The 16,637-nt window shown below is 38.5% G+C and overlaps 1 protein-coding gene across 2 annotated transcripts in view; it reads right to left on the bottom strand.

The window, feature by feature from the left end:
* The window catches only part of Ppp4r2 (protein phosphatase 4 regulatory subunit 2), a 58,301-nt gene extending 42,215 nt beyond the window's left edge, over positions 1-16,086 (bottom strand). Inside the window, exons 1-2 of one of the 2 annotated variants that reach the window (XM_005005263.4) lie at positions 15,873-16,086; positions 14,876-14,957 (exon numbers count right to left, since the gene is read on the bottom strand). In XM_005005263.4, coding sequence (XP_005005320.1) covers positions 14,876-14,957; positions 15,873-15,906 — 116 coding nt within the window. In that variant the 5' untranslated portion in view covers positions 15,907-16,086. Of the gene's footprint in view, positions 1-10,882; positions 10,902-14,875; positions 14,958-15,872 lie in introns of those variants that run through there. The other variant, XM_063260253.1, reaches the window with a different exon arrangement.
* Between the last annotated feature and the right edge of the window lie 551 nt (positions 16,087-16,637).

Here is a 16,637-nt window from a genome sequence, read left to right as displayed (position 1 = left end):
GTGTCACAAGGAGAACTGAACAGGTACATGAAGTCACAATTAGGAAAGCAACCTGAAAACCTCAGGCATAACAATGATAATAGATACTAACAGCAAAAGCACAGCTTCAAATTCTAATAGGGGTATCAAAAGAATTCTGAAGCTACTTCAATAAAAAGATGTGAGAAAACTGAACAAGAGACAACTGGTGCATAAAGCATGCGTTAAGAGACAATGTGAGGTCAGAATGCCTGAGTATAAACTCCACAACTTCCCACATACACAATCTTGAACAAATTAAGCTTTGTAAGTTGGTAGCCTCATTTTTAAAGAGATACCTACTTCATAAAGTAATTATAAAGACTGAGTTAAGGGAATACGTATTAAACACTTGATAATATCTGGCACAAAATACATGTTGGCAAAAGGTTTGTTTTTTTTTTTTTTTTTTTTTGGGGGGGGGGACAGTAAATTCCCAAATGAAAACCCTAGTTTATTTAAAGACAAAACACAATTTTAGGACTACTTTACCCTTTCTTTTGTAGTACTTAGGCCTTTTTACTAAACTATATCCCCACCCTTTACTATGTTTCACATTTTGAAACAATGTCTCACATCACTCAGACTGAGCCAGATCCATCTTCCTCACCACCCCAGTGCTAGAACTGTGACTAGAGCTACTATACCAGGTTCAGATTTACCATCTTAAAATTCATTCAAAATTTCTTTTGCAAATGGGAAGAGGACCGACACTGGAGTGGGGAAAAGTAAAGAAGAATTAAGACATGGTATGTACGTGCATCAAGTGCCCACAGTGAGTGTCATCGTTATATACTGTAAACATGTACTAATAAAAATGAAAACTTCTTCCAGGAAGATGGCAAAACAGTAAGCAGCAGAGAAAACAGGCCAATCTCCCTAATTAACACCGAAGCAAAAAAAAACAAAAACAAAAACCTCAACTGGAAAACAGATTGCAGCAGATCATCACAAAGATTATATCATCATTAAGTGAGATTCATCCCAGGGATGGTTCAACATACATAAATCCATAAATGTAATACACCATATTAACAGAGCCAAGGGCAAATATCATACCATCATCTCAAAAAATGCAGAAAAAGCTTTTAACAAAGTTCAGCACCCACTCATGATAAAAACCATAAAGGAAATTGGAATAAATGGTCTTTATCTCAATTTGATAAAGGTCATCTATGACAAAGCAACAGCCAACATCATATTAAATGGACAAAAACTAAAAGCTTTCACTCTACAATCAGGAACAAGACAAGGATGTTCACGGTATCCACTCTTATTCAACACCCAGAAAACAACATCCTGGAAACTTCAGCAGGAGAATTAGACAAGAGAAAGAAATAAAAGGAATTTAGAAGAAAGAAGTTAAACTATCATTATTTACAGATGGCATGGTACTCTATACTTAGAAGACGCCAAAAATGCCATTAAAACACTTCTTGATTTAATAAGCAAATTCAGTAATATAGCTAGTCAACACTCAAAATGAAAAAACCTAGGAATAAATCTAACAAAAGATGTAAATGATCCCTACATTGAAAATATAGTACTCTGAAAAAGGAGATTGAAGAGGATATCAAAAAATGGAGATATTTTGTGATCGTGGGTAGGAAGAACCAACATGGTGAAAATGGCCATACTTGCAAAACTGTTATATAGATTCAATACAATCCCAATTAAAATTCCAATAGTATATCTCACAAAATTAGAGAAAAGAACCTGAAAATTCATTTGGAAATAGAAAAGACCTAGTATAGCAAAGGCAATCATGGGCAACAAAGATAACACAAGGGGCATCAAAATTCCTGACATGAAATTATACTATAAAGCTACTGTGATAAAAGCACTGTGGTACAAGCAAAAAAAAAAAAAAACAAGACCAAAGATCACTGGAACAGATGAGAAGATATAGAAACAACTGCACTAAGCCACCTTATCTTTGACAAAAGGTGCCAAACACATTCATTGGAAGACTGTCTCTTTAGTAAGTGGTGCTGGAAAAATTGGCTCTACACATTCCAAGGATTAAAACTTGATCCCTATCTTTCACTATGTACTGAGCTAAAATCAGAATGATTCAAAGATCTTAATATTAAAACACATACATGAAATTTGCTGCAAGATAGAGAAGGTAAAACTCTTGAAGACATTAGGGCAGGCAAAGACTTTATGCACAAAACCCATACTGCACAGGAACTATCACAAAGCATCAACAAATGGGATCTCACCTTACTGAAACGCTTTTGCACAGCAAGGAAAACTGAGTGAAGATACAACCCACAACATGAGAGAAAATGTTTGCCATGTGTACCTCAGACAAAAGACTATTATCAAGAACACATAAAAATAAAAGTCCCCCCAGATTTAAAGGCCCAATCTAAAAATTAGCATCTGAGATGAGCATACACTTCTCAGATGAAGAAATACAAAACAGCAAATAAATTTGTGAAAAATGTTCAACATGGCTGGGGATTTAGCTCAGTGGCATAAGCGCCTGCCTTGCAAGCAGGCAGTCATGAGTTCGATCCCTGGTACTGATAAAAACGAAAAAGACCAAAAAAAGAAAAATGTTCAACATCACTGCTCATTTGAGAGATGCAAATTAAAAAAACACTGAGATTTCATCTTCTCCTAGAAAAAATGGCTAGTATCAAGAAATCAAGCAATAGGGGCTAGTGATTTAGCTCAGCAGCATAAGCGCCTGCCTTGCAAGCAGCCAGTCGTGAGCTCAATCCCCAGTACTGATAAAAATGAAAAAGACAAAAAAAAAAAAAAGAGAGAAAAGAAATCAAGCAATAACAAATGCTTAAAGGACTGTGGGGAAAAGGAACCCTCCTCCACTGTTAGTGGGAACACAGACTGGTGCAACTACTGTGGAAATCAGTGTGGAGATTCCTCCAAAAACTAGGATTGGTGGTCCCATTCAACCCAGCTATTCCCCTTCTAGGTATCTTTCCAGAAGAATTAAAAACATCATACCACAGGGATATATGTGCACCCATGTTTATGTCAGCACAGTTTTATAACAGCCAGATCTTGGAAACAACTTAAATGCCCATGGACTGAGGGATGGATAAAAAAAGATACATGGAGTACTACTCAGGCATAAAGATAGATTAAACCGGACACTTTTATACATAAATGGATGTACCTTGAGAATGTATTCATTAGTGAAATAAGACACACATGTGTAAACATTATATTGTTTCATTACTGTGACAAAACGAAAAAACATGGGTATGTGTAGGTTTATGTACAAAAAAGTTAAGATAGTTATACTAAAAATAAATAAATAAAAACAAAAAATCTCTAACTACCTAAGAATGTCAGGAAACACTATGCAAGAATAAAAGAAGTCATAAATACTTAAAATGTCACATCTCTTACAGTGAATTTAGATAAATCACAGTGATAGGAAAAGCAAAGTTCAATGTATTACATGTCCAAGAAGTGGGATGAGGCAGCTGAAAGTAGGCTGGGGACAGGTAAACTAAGTGGGAGAGCCTTGCCTAGCAAGAGTTTGATCCCTAGCACTACTCTCCAACCTAACACAAACCCTCTGCTAACCAAAGGGGTTTTGGGGGGCGGGGGGGGGGGGTTTTACCCTCAGTCAATATAAAGAAATGTACTAAGACTTAGGTCTTACACTGGGCCTAGAATGGAAGTACTGTAACCAGTCAGTCTGTTTTCACTAAAACTTCATTTCAGAAGGTGGGAATGTAGCTCAGTGATAGAACACATGCTTAACAAGCAAGAGAGCCTAAATTCAACCCTCAGCACTACCCTTCCCCCAAAATCATTTACTTCAATAAACTTCAGTAAGCTACAAAACTTTTAAGCCAAGCTTAAAAGTGGTATATACCTGTAATCCTAGCATTTGGGAGGCTGAGGCAGGAGGATCACCATGAGTTTAAGGCAAGCCTGGGCTACCTAGTAAGCTCAAGGCCAGCCTAAAATACAGAGGAAGACAGTCTCAAAAAAAAAAAAAAAAAAAAAATTGGCACTGCTTACTAGTAATTTTCAATATCAGTGTACAGGCAAACCAAGGAATCTTAAGATTTTTGAATACTTGTATTTCACACAATTCTTAAGTAAGTGTTGTTAAACACATTTGCACCTAAGGAGCTCTGGTAATTTTCCCATCGTTATTCAAGCAGATTACAATGGAAGTAGCATTTTAACCGAGATTGTCTTCTAAGATTGGGCCAAAACATTACACAGACAAAAGATATTCCAACACATCCAACTCCAAATAGCTCTGCACTCTACCAAAAGTCTCTCCAAAGCTTTTAATTTTTTTTTAAATTTTATTTAAGGAGAAAAAAGAAAAAAAAAACAGAAAAAGGGCATGAGTTATACAGAATTTCAGAAAAAATAAACAGGAAATCACTAGTTAATTACATATTGTCATCTTAGAAATAGTTGTTGAAGTTACAAAATTAAAGCATATAGAGGGGACTTTCAAACTGAGACTGCAAACAGTTTTGTTCAATGATCCAACAAAACTCAGTAATATGGTTATCTATCTTATACACTTAAATATATATGCAGTTATATCTTTTAGAGAACTTTCTTTTTCTTTCTTTTCTACAATGACAACTACACATTTTGGGTTTTAAAGCTTTTAATTTTTAAAGTAATGTTATAACAAAAAGCTCCAGTTGTACTACCACATATATTATGCCACATTTTTAAATCCCTGAGGACATTATTATTGTACATTATTTATATGATGTTGAAAACTATTATTCATTATATTCAACTGTGTTCTCAAAATTTAATATTCAAGTAAGGATAAGTAAGATTGTAGGGTAGTTACAAGGTATATTACATACATCTACTTTGCAAACAATGCCAGACCCAGGCATCTGATAAACAACAGGATTGTTGTGGGTGAAACCAGAAGACAGATACGTCTGAGTGCACAGCAAAAAACAAAGAAAGCAGCTCTAACATACATTTCTCAAAATGTAATTTCCACAAGCACATGTAATTATTGAGTAAAGATATTTTTTTTTCCCGATTATGGCTACTGACATTTGTTTTAGGCAGGTAATCCCTCCCCCCCCCCACACACACAGAAAGGCTCAGTCTTTCTAGCTATAATAAATTCCCACCTCAGAAAGGGTAAAAGACTCATACAGAGCAGAGAAAAAGCAAATAATATGTGATCATAACTTACTTTTTATCAATGATTACTTTGAAGTTACATGTATCAAGTTGTTTTCGTTGGGACAGATCTCACCATGTAGCTCAAGCAGTCTTGAACTCACTCACTACAGTCTAGGCTGGCGGTAAACTCAGGGATCCTTTTGCCTCAGCCTCTAAAGTACTGGGATTGCAGGTGTGCCATGCCCAGCTTACATCAAAGTCTCTGACAGGTTTCCAGTAATAGTCCATAAGTATTATAAGCCCATACATTTGCAGTATCAGAAACAATATCTGGATATGAACAAAAACTACATGTGCATACAGACAACACTGAAATATTTTGGGAACCTCTTAGTGGCACTGACGAGTTTATTGATAACCATGACTGGCTGTTCTCATCTAAACACAGACAATTCTCACTTTTACTTACTATCTCCAAGCTATTCACCTAGCAACATATTCCTGGTCAACACCTCTCATCATCACCAGGCCCATTTCCCCATAGCTAATCACTACTGCTACGGTACCACTCCATAACTTGGTTTATGCTACAACATAAAAATTCTCAAGAACTTTTTGGCTGAAATAAACCATACTGATCATGATGAGAAGCCTCTCATTTAGCATCTGAAAAAACTGTGGCCTAAGGTAATTTAAGTACTCTAAATCACTAAAGCTACCATTAATTAGTTATAGCAGTTCCCATTTGGGGACACTTTAAGTATCAGTCACTGTGCTGAGCACTTCATAAACTTTCATTTTTCAAATAAGAAGGCAATAAGCTCAAATAATTTCTCAAAGTCATACATGAAAGTGGCCAAACTATATCTGGAACTCAATCCATCTAAGATATGACATTACTTCTCCATTATATGCTAGCCTACATGAAACTGGGGAACTAGTCAACTGCTAGAGAAAGTCTGGATTGAATATGGAAAACATGAGCTCATTCTTGCAGTAGAGAACAAAGAAAAATTATGTTAGGAAAAAAAGCTATCTTACATTGCATCATTCAATAGACTTTACCTACAATACAAAATCAACCAGGTTTACAACATAATGTAATGAAAAAAGAAAACTTTCTTCATACCTTAATCACTGTTCTTACTGGAATACTTAAAAGCAAATGAGCAGCTATTCAACTAACATCTACTGACTGTCTACTGTGCTTCCTCTTGGTGTACAACTGCGATCATAGTACACGAGAGGACTACACGAACACAGATAATTTCTAATAATTAAATATTTTAGTATTTATAAAGGGAGAAATGACTTAGAAAAATATAGCTAATTCAACAAATCAATAATTGAGATCTTATTTCTTTTTCTCAATTTTTTTTTTTTTTTGTACCAAGGATTCAACTCATGACCTTGCGCTTGCCAAGCAGGTGCTTATGCTACTGAGCTAAATCCCCTGGTGCCTCTTTTTCTCAATATTAAGGGGGGAAAAAAAACAGTGGGTATACATCTGGGAAGAGATAAAATAAGAGTTTTTCCTTTATCTGTAGTATTTTCCCCATTTAGAAAAATCTCAAGAAAAAAACCTGACCTGCCGAAGAACACTAAGTAATTACACAGATGTTACAAGGATAGAGCAAATATTATGAAGGTAGGATGTGGCTGACTTTTTTTTTAGGAGAGCGGCACTGGGAATTAAACTCCGCACTTTGTGCTTGCCAGGCACAAAGCACTGACCTATATTTCCTTAGCCCATGACTGACATTTTGAAACAATTTTTAAGTATCTAATAAATTACTGTGTAAAACAAAACAAAATTCTGTCCTTAAAGAACCAAAAAGGAGAGTCAGAGTTTTTGCTCAGTGCATAAGCGTCTGCCTGGCAAGTAAAGCCCAACATGGGCTTAAAAGTATTCTGTTTGTAATACTGCAGTTATTAGCCGTCAATGACCACTTATCTTTTATTTTCCTACTGACATGTCAAAATAATATGAACACACAGAACTTGAGTGCAAGCAGGAAAAAGCAGACTCACAATGTGCAAATGGGCTAGGGATCTGTAGCTCAATGATAGTGCTTGCCAAGTACATGTTAAGCCCTGGAAAAATCCCTAGTATTGTTTATTTTAAAAAAAAAAAAAAAGGCAGCACTATCAATAACTTAATCACATTACTTATTGCCATAGTACTTAATCTTCGTACCAAGTTTTCTGCTTATTCACTGTCCACTATTTTCTGTGTGAGTGGCATGCGTGGTGTGTGTGTACGTGTGTACTGAAGACTGAACCCAGGAACATCAAGATACATCCCCAGCCTTATCTTATTTTTTTTTAATCGCATTTCCGAATTTCTCTAAGTTTTACTCAATGTTATATCATTTTTCTCAGTGTCCTTTGGCTCATTTTGAAACACAGTAGTATGCAGTTTTGATCTGTTTGTGAGCAAGCCTTGTGGCATAGCTTTTGTTCTTTGTAGGGGGTGTTAATTTGCACTTTACTCTCTTTGTCTTACAGTAACTGCACTGGCTATATAACCCTGACATTTTGCTTTTATTCATTTTCACCTTTCCTGAACTTTGAGGAGGTGGCATGATTCTGAGAGTAGCTTTGGTAACTATGTAGTAGTTTCATTGTTTTTGTAATGTGTCAAAACTCCTGTTCTGAAATTCCAGGCTCTGTTTTCCACTCCTTAAAATGTGATAAAGTTTAAGAAAACGTAATAATAAATACATGGGGCTGGAGATTTAGCTCAGTAGCGTAAGTACCTGCCTGGTGATCGCAAGGTTATGAGTTCGATCCCTGGCACACACAAAAAAAAATCCAAAATAAAAGCTAAGTTTAAAAGTACATAGAAACAAACACAACAAACAATATAGTGAGGCTTTCAAAAAAGGAAATTTTTAAAAATTTGGAATTAAACTTTTTCTCCTGGAACTGTTGAGAATGAAACAGCAAGCCACAAAACAGTATTTCTAAATAATGTCAGATAATACTTAACTCTGGAGTATACACAGAACTCTCAAAACTCACAATCAAACAATGTGATTTCAAAATGGACAAAACTGAACAATCCCTTTACCAGAGAGGTACACAGGGCTGGGGATTCAGCTCAGTGGTATAGGCACCTGCCTGGTAAGCACAAGGCAGTGAGTTCCATCCCCAGCGCCCAAAAAAAAAAAAAAAAAAGAGGTACATAATGGCAAATAACACATGAAAAGATGCTCAATCATCATCAGTTATTGGGCAAATGCAAATTAAAACCACTATGTAGTAAGTATCTAGCAGAATAACTAAAGTTAAAAACACTGATCATACTAGCATGAATAAAAGGGTTTGAGTTCAATCTCCAGCACCACCTCAGCCCAGTCCCCAAATTACTGACCTTAGCTAAGTGCTGGAAAAAACATGTGGTAGGAATACAAACTGATATAACCACCCTGGAACACAGTTTGACGTTTCATACAAATTACACCTAGCATATATCATCCAGCCTTCCACTCCTATATATTTTTACATAATAAATAAAATGCTATGTTCATACAAAGTCTTACACACAAATGTTCAGAGCAGCTTTGCATGCAAAATAGAAAAACTGGAAATAACCCAAATGCCCAATGACTAGTGAATAGTATAAAACACTAAGGCACAGCCATCTGAGGACTACTACAGAAAAAGGAATGGATTTGCTGATATTCATATAAATATGTATCAACTTCAAATTATGTTGACTACCACTGTCAAGACAACAAATACACCCTGTATGATTCCATTTGCATAAAATTCTGGAATATGCAAACTAAGATGACAAAAAGCTGCATGCAGGAAAGGCATATGCATGAAAAGTTAACACTTGCATGTGTAAAAAATTCATATTTACAATCTTGATTATGGTGCTGGTTTCATGTGTGGATGTCAAAAATTAGCAAACCGTATTTTCAATAAATGCAGCATATTCTATGTCAATTACACCTCAATAATGCTGATTTGAAACAAAACAAAAACATACTACTCTCAGCAGTGGAAAAAAAATTTTTTAAAAAAGAAACAAAACAAAAGGAATGGCTGGCTATGTTGGTGCATGCCTGTAACCTCAGCAGTCAGGATGCTGAGGCAGGAGGATCTCAGGAGAGGCTAGCCCGGGGTATATAGTGAGTTCAAGGCCAGTATGAACTACATAGTGAGACTACCTACAAAAAAATAATGAATTGAAGCAAAAATATGCAGTGAAGATTCAGCACAGAAACACAAAGAATCCTTGAAATATGAAACTCAAGTAATCTTTTCCTGGAATTTCTTTTGTAACTTTTGTTTTAAACTTAAAAACATACTGAAAGAACACACCACATACTTAGGTATACTGACCCAAAATGACCAACACATCTTTTTTAAAAGTTCTTAAAAACACAACAAGAAAATATACTGTAGAAATCCTTCAGGAAGCAGAGCACAAAAAGGCAATTTCTAAGGTAAAAAATACTAGATTACCAGCATATTTTTCACAGTAACACTTTAATTGGGAAAGCCAATTAAAGAATCAGCCCCATTTCTCAGGATGAAAACATGAGCCAAAGACTTCTGGTCCAATTGACCTTCAAGTATAAAGGACACAGACAATAGGGGCTGGAGATTTAGCTCAATGACATTAGCACCTGCCTTGCAAGCGCGTGGGTTGTGGGTTGTGAGTTCGACTCCTGGTACCGATTATAAAAAAAAAAAAAGGCACAGACAATATACAAGGTATATATACAAAAACTAAAATACTGTTCCATGCAGCCTGTCTCATGAAACTATCAGAGAAGGTTAGGGATGTAGCTAAGTAGTAAAGCACCACCTACCATGCCAGAGACCCTGGGTGCCATCCCTGGCATATGCATATGTGGGCATGCACACATGCATGCAGGTACATACATACATTATATATCCACCACACAATACACAAACATTCATTAGAGAATGAGCCTCAGCTAACTAAGATAACCAAAGACACTGACCACTGATGTAAGAACTGGTGTTCAATGTCTGATACAAAACTACTGCAAAACTAAAATGATAACTAAAAAAAAATGGTAATAATATGCTCAGATGCATATGCAATTACTTTTCCAAGAACTGGGTAAATTTATATAAAAAAGTATTTAAACATGTATCAGCTGCCTCTTGTCAGTGATTAGCATAACCTCCTGTTGTACAACATTAGATACAATAATTGCAGGATATCCTGAGCCTATCATTTCTTGTTTTCCTTGAGAAACATTTTTCACATGAAATACATTTTAACAACTCGTCAAATTACAAATCTCAATAAAGCATTTTATCTAATCCATCCAATGACAAGCTAGAAACAATGACATGCAGGTTTAGTATCCAGATTAGTCAAAAAAATCACTTCCCACTAAAAGCAAGCAAGGATTCTTACAATATGGCTGAAGGAAGTGAGGTTGTACCATATTCTTATACCAGAGAACAAAGATACTACCTTAGACTACTAGAGTTATGATAAAAGGACAATTTGGTTATCAAAAATAAAGACAACTTAAACCCATCAAATATCTTTAATTCCATCAAATGTTTTATTGGTACCGGGGATCAAACTCTCAACGTCGAACTTGCAAGGCAGGCGCTTATGCCACTGAGCTAAATCCCAGCCCCCACATCAAATGTTTTAAATCATGACTGAAACCAAACACATTTATTTACTTAGCACATACTATATATTCAGTATTGCTGTAAACTACATGACCTTCAGAAAAGCAAGCATTACCTGCCTGGCAAGCAGGCGGTCATGAGTTCGATCCCTGGTACTGGAAAAAAGAAAAAAAAGCAAGCATTAAGCTAGGTGTGATGGCACATGCCTGCAATCCCAGCACTGGGGAGGCTGAGGCAGGAGAATTACTGGAAATTCAAGTCAGCCCAGGCTACAAAGTGGGCTATAGACCAGCTTGCACCACAAAGCAAGAACCTACCTTAAGACCAACACACACACACACACACACACACACAACACACACAGCACGCACGCGCCCACACGCGCACACATGAATGCGCATTGCTCAAGAAAATGTTCCCGGAAGTTGTTTCATTTTCTTTTATGTTAAATACTATGATACAGGGCTGGGGATTTAGCTCAGGGTAGAATGCTTGCCCAGCATGCTTGAGGCCCTTGGTTAGATCCCTAATACATTTGGGGATGACAATGTTCAATGTTTGCTCCATTGTTGCACCCTCATTGACATGCTTTGAAATTCTTAGGGTTTTTTTGTCTGTTTTCCTTGAAATCAAATGGATTTGTGAAAAAAATCCCCAAATACAATCAATAATAACAATAACCTTTTCAATAAAGTAATTTTTAAATGATCAGAAACAATTAATTTGAGAGCTGTTTTAGTCATACAGTCATGGAACAGTTCTCTTATAATAATTTACGGTCCCCATGTCCTGGCACCTTTCTAGCTTTCTAAATTAAATGTTTACAGGTAATTGTAATAGACTAGAAGATAAAATGTCCAAATGCTCTTTAATTTCCTTACAGCCTGTTCCTCAGAAAGGTCTATACTTTTTTAGTCTCTATAAATTGTACAGTCTCTGTAAAGCTAAAACTCGAGTATGAAACCAATTTTTTAAAAAAAGCAACTACCCTGCAACAGATGTTTCACAAACTTGTTAGTACTTTCTTGCTATCATGTATCAATAAAAATGGTCAGAACTATAAATTTCTATGCAAACCACTTATCAAAAATATGTGAACTGCTTCTGTTCATTCTCAATGTTTCTACTTTTATAATCTTTCAGTCATAAACTAAAGACAGAAACTGCAACCTTTAACATCAAAAGTTTAGATAGGTATAAACACAATGGCAAAAGAAAATTAGGCTACAAATGTAGCACAGCCTAACATGCACAAAACTGAGGTTCAATCCCCAGCACCACAAAATAAAAAAAAGAAAATTTGGGCTGAGGAGGTGCTCAAGGATAGAGTGCTTGACTGCCTGCCATATGCAAGGCCCTGAGTTTGATCCCCTGTACACACATATATCAAATGCTAATGCCAAATGTATAAACATTAAATTTCAATATAAAACATTCTTGTAAATATACAGACACCTACACTATAGGCTGAAGAGTAGGACAACGAATCTTCTATCAGGACAAACTACCAAAAAATGTCAATCATTCCTCCAGCCACCTGGTGATCCAGCATACAGACATTAAAAAGCTATCTTCCATAAATTTTCAACTATTTACACATTCATAGGCAATGTATTTTATCAAAAAGAAGGCAATTGTACAAACCTGATAAACTTGTTTAATATATGTGATGCCAAAATGAGCAAAAATTTGATAAAGCGAGTAAGAAGTTTTAAGTACTATCTCCAGATAGCTTGAGATAATCTTGTACCTCACAAATTTTCTGAAGAAGCTTCTCCTATTGTTATAAAGAAACATTTGGATTTAATCTAAGTGCTTTGAGAAAAAAAAAAAAAAAGAAAGAAATATTTGGATCAACCACAGATTCAGATTCAAAGGACAGTGACAAGCTAAGCATTTATACTTTGGTGATTATTACATTTTTTTAAAGATAGTACCCACTCATTTTTAGGCTTACCTATACAATAAAAATGATTGCTTTGCATCAACTTTTAAAAACCAGAATGCTCCACAAAGTTTATAATTGAGGTAAAGATGTTTATTTTTCCGCTAGAGAATTCCATTTTTAAAATGTAACGTAAATGTAACAATAAAAACAATCACATTACATTGATATATACTGTATTACATATATATGTATCATGTGTTATTAAGGTTTATATCTAGGTCCGAGGATTTAGCTCAGTGGCCTAAGTACCTGCCTGGTAAACACAAGGTTGTGAGTTCAATCCCAGGTTCAAAAAAAAAAACGGTTTGTATCTAGATGTCTCTCAAGAGCTTGATGCAAAGTGATTTTTGGAAGGTGGCTGAATTATAGAGTACAGTATAGCTCACTTGCTGTTAGGAAGCGGGATTTGGTCAGAAAAGTCACTGGGGGCATGACCTAGAAGAGTGTACCTCCTTCCCCAGCTCCTCCTCAGATTTCTGCTTCTCTAAGGCAGGGACTCCCATGTAGTTCAGGCTGGCCTTTCACAATGTAGCCCAGGGTGGCCTCAAACTTGCCCTACCATATGCAAGGCCCTGAGTTCGACTCCCCTGTACACACATATATCAAATGCTAATACCAAGCACTGGGATTATAGATGTGCTCCACCACATCCAGCTTAGAGTTCTGTTTCTTAACTGCTACAATAGGAACAGCTTCTCTTCTGCCAGACTCCTCTGCCATCCTGTTTATGGGTGTCAGGTATTGCATCTTAATAACAAGAAAAGTGGCTAAGAGAGAAAGAGAGAGAGAGACAGAGACACACACACACACACACAACACAGGGCACTGAATTCAGAATCTCACACATTTTAGGCAAGCACTGTAAACACTGAACTGCATTTCCAGCCTTTTTTAAAGTTTTGAAACAGGATCTCACTAAGCTGCGAAGGCTAACATCCAACTTGTACTTCTCCTGTCTCAGCTTCCCAAATAACTAGAATTACAAGCTTGCCTGAATGACTATGTATTTTAATCCAACACTAAGGAGGTTCAAATTGTACATATGACCATTAAATCATGCATTACAGCATCTGAGGTTTTATCCTAGAACTATGCTAGATATTTGAAAATCATACTACAATCATAAGCGAATCTTGTGAGAAAATGAAACCTTGGTAATAAAGACTGAAAAATTATATATTATGTGCTCAAAGCTGTATTTTTAAACTAAAGCCCACTTTACTTCGTAACACTGAACTCAAAAGAAATCTTTTCCCGTCTACGCCCCAACACCCTACCAAACTGTAATAAAGACAAGGATGCACTGTTTTCTACAAACTAACTTGGACAGAGTGTAAAAACTCATACCACAAAAATCACAAACAATGAACTACAATTTTTCTTCTGAAAATCCTAACTTTAATATAAATTTCAGACTCTGAGTATTTGTAAACAAGCATAATAAAATACTAAGCATATGTAACAAGTCAGCTATCCTTGAAAGTTCACAGGACAGCCAAAAGTTTAGCATCTGGAATTTGTCAGATAACCACTGAGTCCTTCAAGACAACAGAAATTACACTTCAAGCATCCACATATATAAATATGAAAACAAAAGACTGAAGACAGGACTACATGAGAAAATAACAAAAAAACACAGAATCAAAGCCACAAAATTCTGAGGAAATGCCTGTTAAGGCCAAAAAAGGATCATAATTGAATACAGATTCTTCCTTTTCTCTGGTTTTTTCAGACTTACAAATTCCCAAGTATGCCAAAGAATAGATACACAAAAAAGTTTTAACATAAATTTCAGGAATACATTGTAGAGCACACATAAAGAAAGTATACACAATCATCCTCTTCCCTCCCGCCCACTAGGGACTAAACCAAGGGGCAAATGCTCTACTACTAAATCTTATCTCTAGTGCTTGTATTGTGAGACAGGGTTTCACTAAATTCCACAGGCTGGACAGCAGCTTGAGATCCTCCTGCCTCAGCCTGAAGAGTAGCTGGGATTACAGATGTGCACTCCCAATCCCAGTAACACTCAATACCTTCTTTAAATGGCCTTTTTACACAGACGCACTATTTAGTTCTTTCAAATACACTTATTACCTTTTCCTAAGCAAGAGTGAACCATAGGTCTGTATGTTCAGGAAAATATATGTTTCAACTCACATTGTTTCTCCAGTCTTGGCTACATGACAAAGAAACTGATCCAGGACAGGACAAACTTCCTTTTTCCCTCTTTTCTCAAAATCTAAATAATAGAAGAAAAGAAACATCAGTTTTCGCAAGTGTCCTTTAAAAAACAAACTTTACTCCCATTTCCCACATTAAGTGCAATTTTAAAAAACCAGTCTCTCAAATAAATAACCTACTTCAATCCCCCAGGATCACCCTCTTCCCAAATAAGAACTGTCCTACAAGGAGCACTAAACTTGTCCAAATCATCTTATACGCAGTGTTTCTCAAAGTGTGGTCAGGGAGGAACACCGGAAGTAGACTTCATATAGGAATGAGGTCACGATTAAAAATCTCCAGGCCAAGACTCCCACAAATTGTGTATCTCGATTAAGTCCACAGATCTGCCTTTTGTGAAACATCAACTACCCCAAGTAGCCAAACCCAAATGATTCTGAGTATCAAAGAATAATTCGCAAGACGCTGAATTTACTCAATTACAAGTTTGAGAATCACGGTTCTCAAGCCTGTTGCTTGCAAAGCGACTACCTTAGAATTAGGGCACGAGGAATGAGGACTTCGGAAGGCCTGAAAAAGGCTTCCTGAGACAACTTTAAAGCGGCTGTGCCGCCCTCTCTTCGCTTCTCACCCCAAAGATAGGCAGCGGCGGGCCTGCGAAGGACCCGGTCCGCCGGCGAAGGAGGGAGTTGCGGGCCCGCGCCCAGTCCCCGAGGGGGTAGAAGAGCTTGGGCACCCCGCGAGAGCTTCCCGCTCCCCTCCCCCAGCCCAGACGCCGGCGGCCGACACAAAGCCCGGCGCGGGGCGGGAGGGAGCTGCCCACGGGGCTCCCGACCCCGGGGAGGCGGAGGGGGATGGGCGCCGGGCAAGCGCGTCCCCCGCCCCGACCCAGCCTGCCCAGCCGCCCGCCCCGCAGGAGAGAAGAGGGGGCAACGAGAGTGAGGAGGAAGGGAGCGGGGGCGACTACCCCCACCTTTCAGCGCATCCTGCAGCCTCTCGACGTCCATGGCTTCCCGGAGTCCCTCGCAGCCTCCGCCTCCCCTCCGCGGGTCTCCTGGGGACCGGAGCGCCTCCCCCCACCCCCCCGACGCCCTCCCCCTCCCTTGCACACACTCTGGCACGCAGGCGACCGGGGGGGGGCACCGAAGGGAGCCGGGGGAAGCGAGCGACAGAGCGAGACTGAGAGAGCGAGCACCTCCCCGAGCCGCTACCACCAGCCCTCCAACATGGCGCCCGGCACGTCACAGCGCGCACGCTCCCCGCCGCCGTCCTCGTGCCCGCCGCCGCCGCCTTCCACGCAGCGCCCGCCCCTCCGCCCAGCCCGGCCCAGAGCGCGTGCGCGGCGGGGGCGTGGCGCCGGGGCGCGCGGGCGGAGTCTCGTAGAGCAGCCTCCGCCCGCCGGAGCCGAATGTAGCGCCTCCGAGGCCGGTTGAGGTGTCCGTCCGCTTAGAAGCCCTGCCATCTGCTGGCTGTGTGACCTTGAGCCAGTTACTTTTCCACTCTGCACCTCGTTTTCCAGTCCGTGTAGTAACTGCGAGCCCAGAGACGTGTGAAACGTTCAGAGTACGCCTTGAAAACACCACTCGGTGTTGCTGAACCGGTCCTCCCCGCCTGCGTTCACCCGTGAAGAGAAGCAGTGCGTGCTGCGAAGTGACTAAGAACCCAGGGTTTGTATCAGGCGGATTCAAATCCCAACTCAACTTCTTTCTCCCTGAGTGACCTTGGGCTGGTTTACCCA

This window comes from Cavia porcellus, unplaced genomic scaffold (genome assembly GCF_034190915.1).
Source record: "Cavia porcellus strain 051 isolate PalLab524CR breed Dunkin Hartley unplaced genomic scaffold, mCavPor4.1 scaffold_13, whole genome shotgun sequence".
NCBI classification, from domain to species: domain Eukaryota; kingdom Metazoa; phylum Chordata; class Mammalia; order Rodentia; family Caviidae; genus Cavia; species Cavia porcellus.
This window is presented reverse-complemented; position numbering and strand designations above follow the sequence as displayed.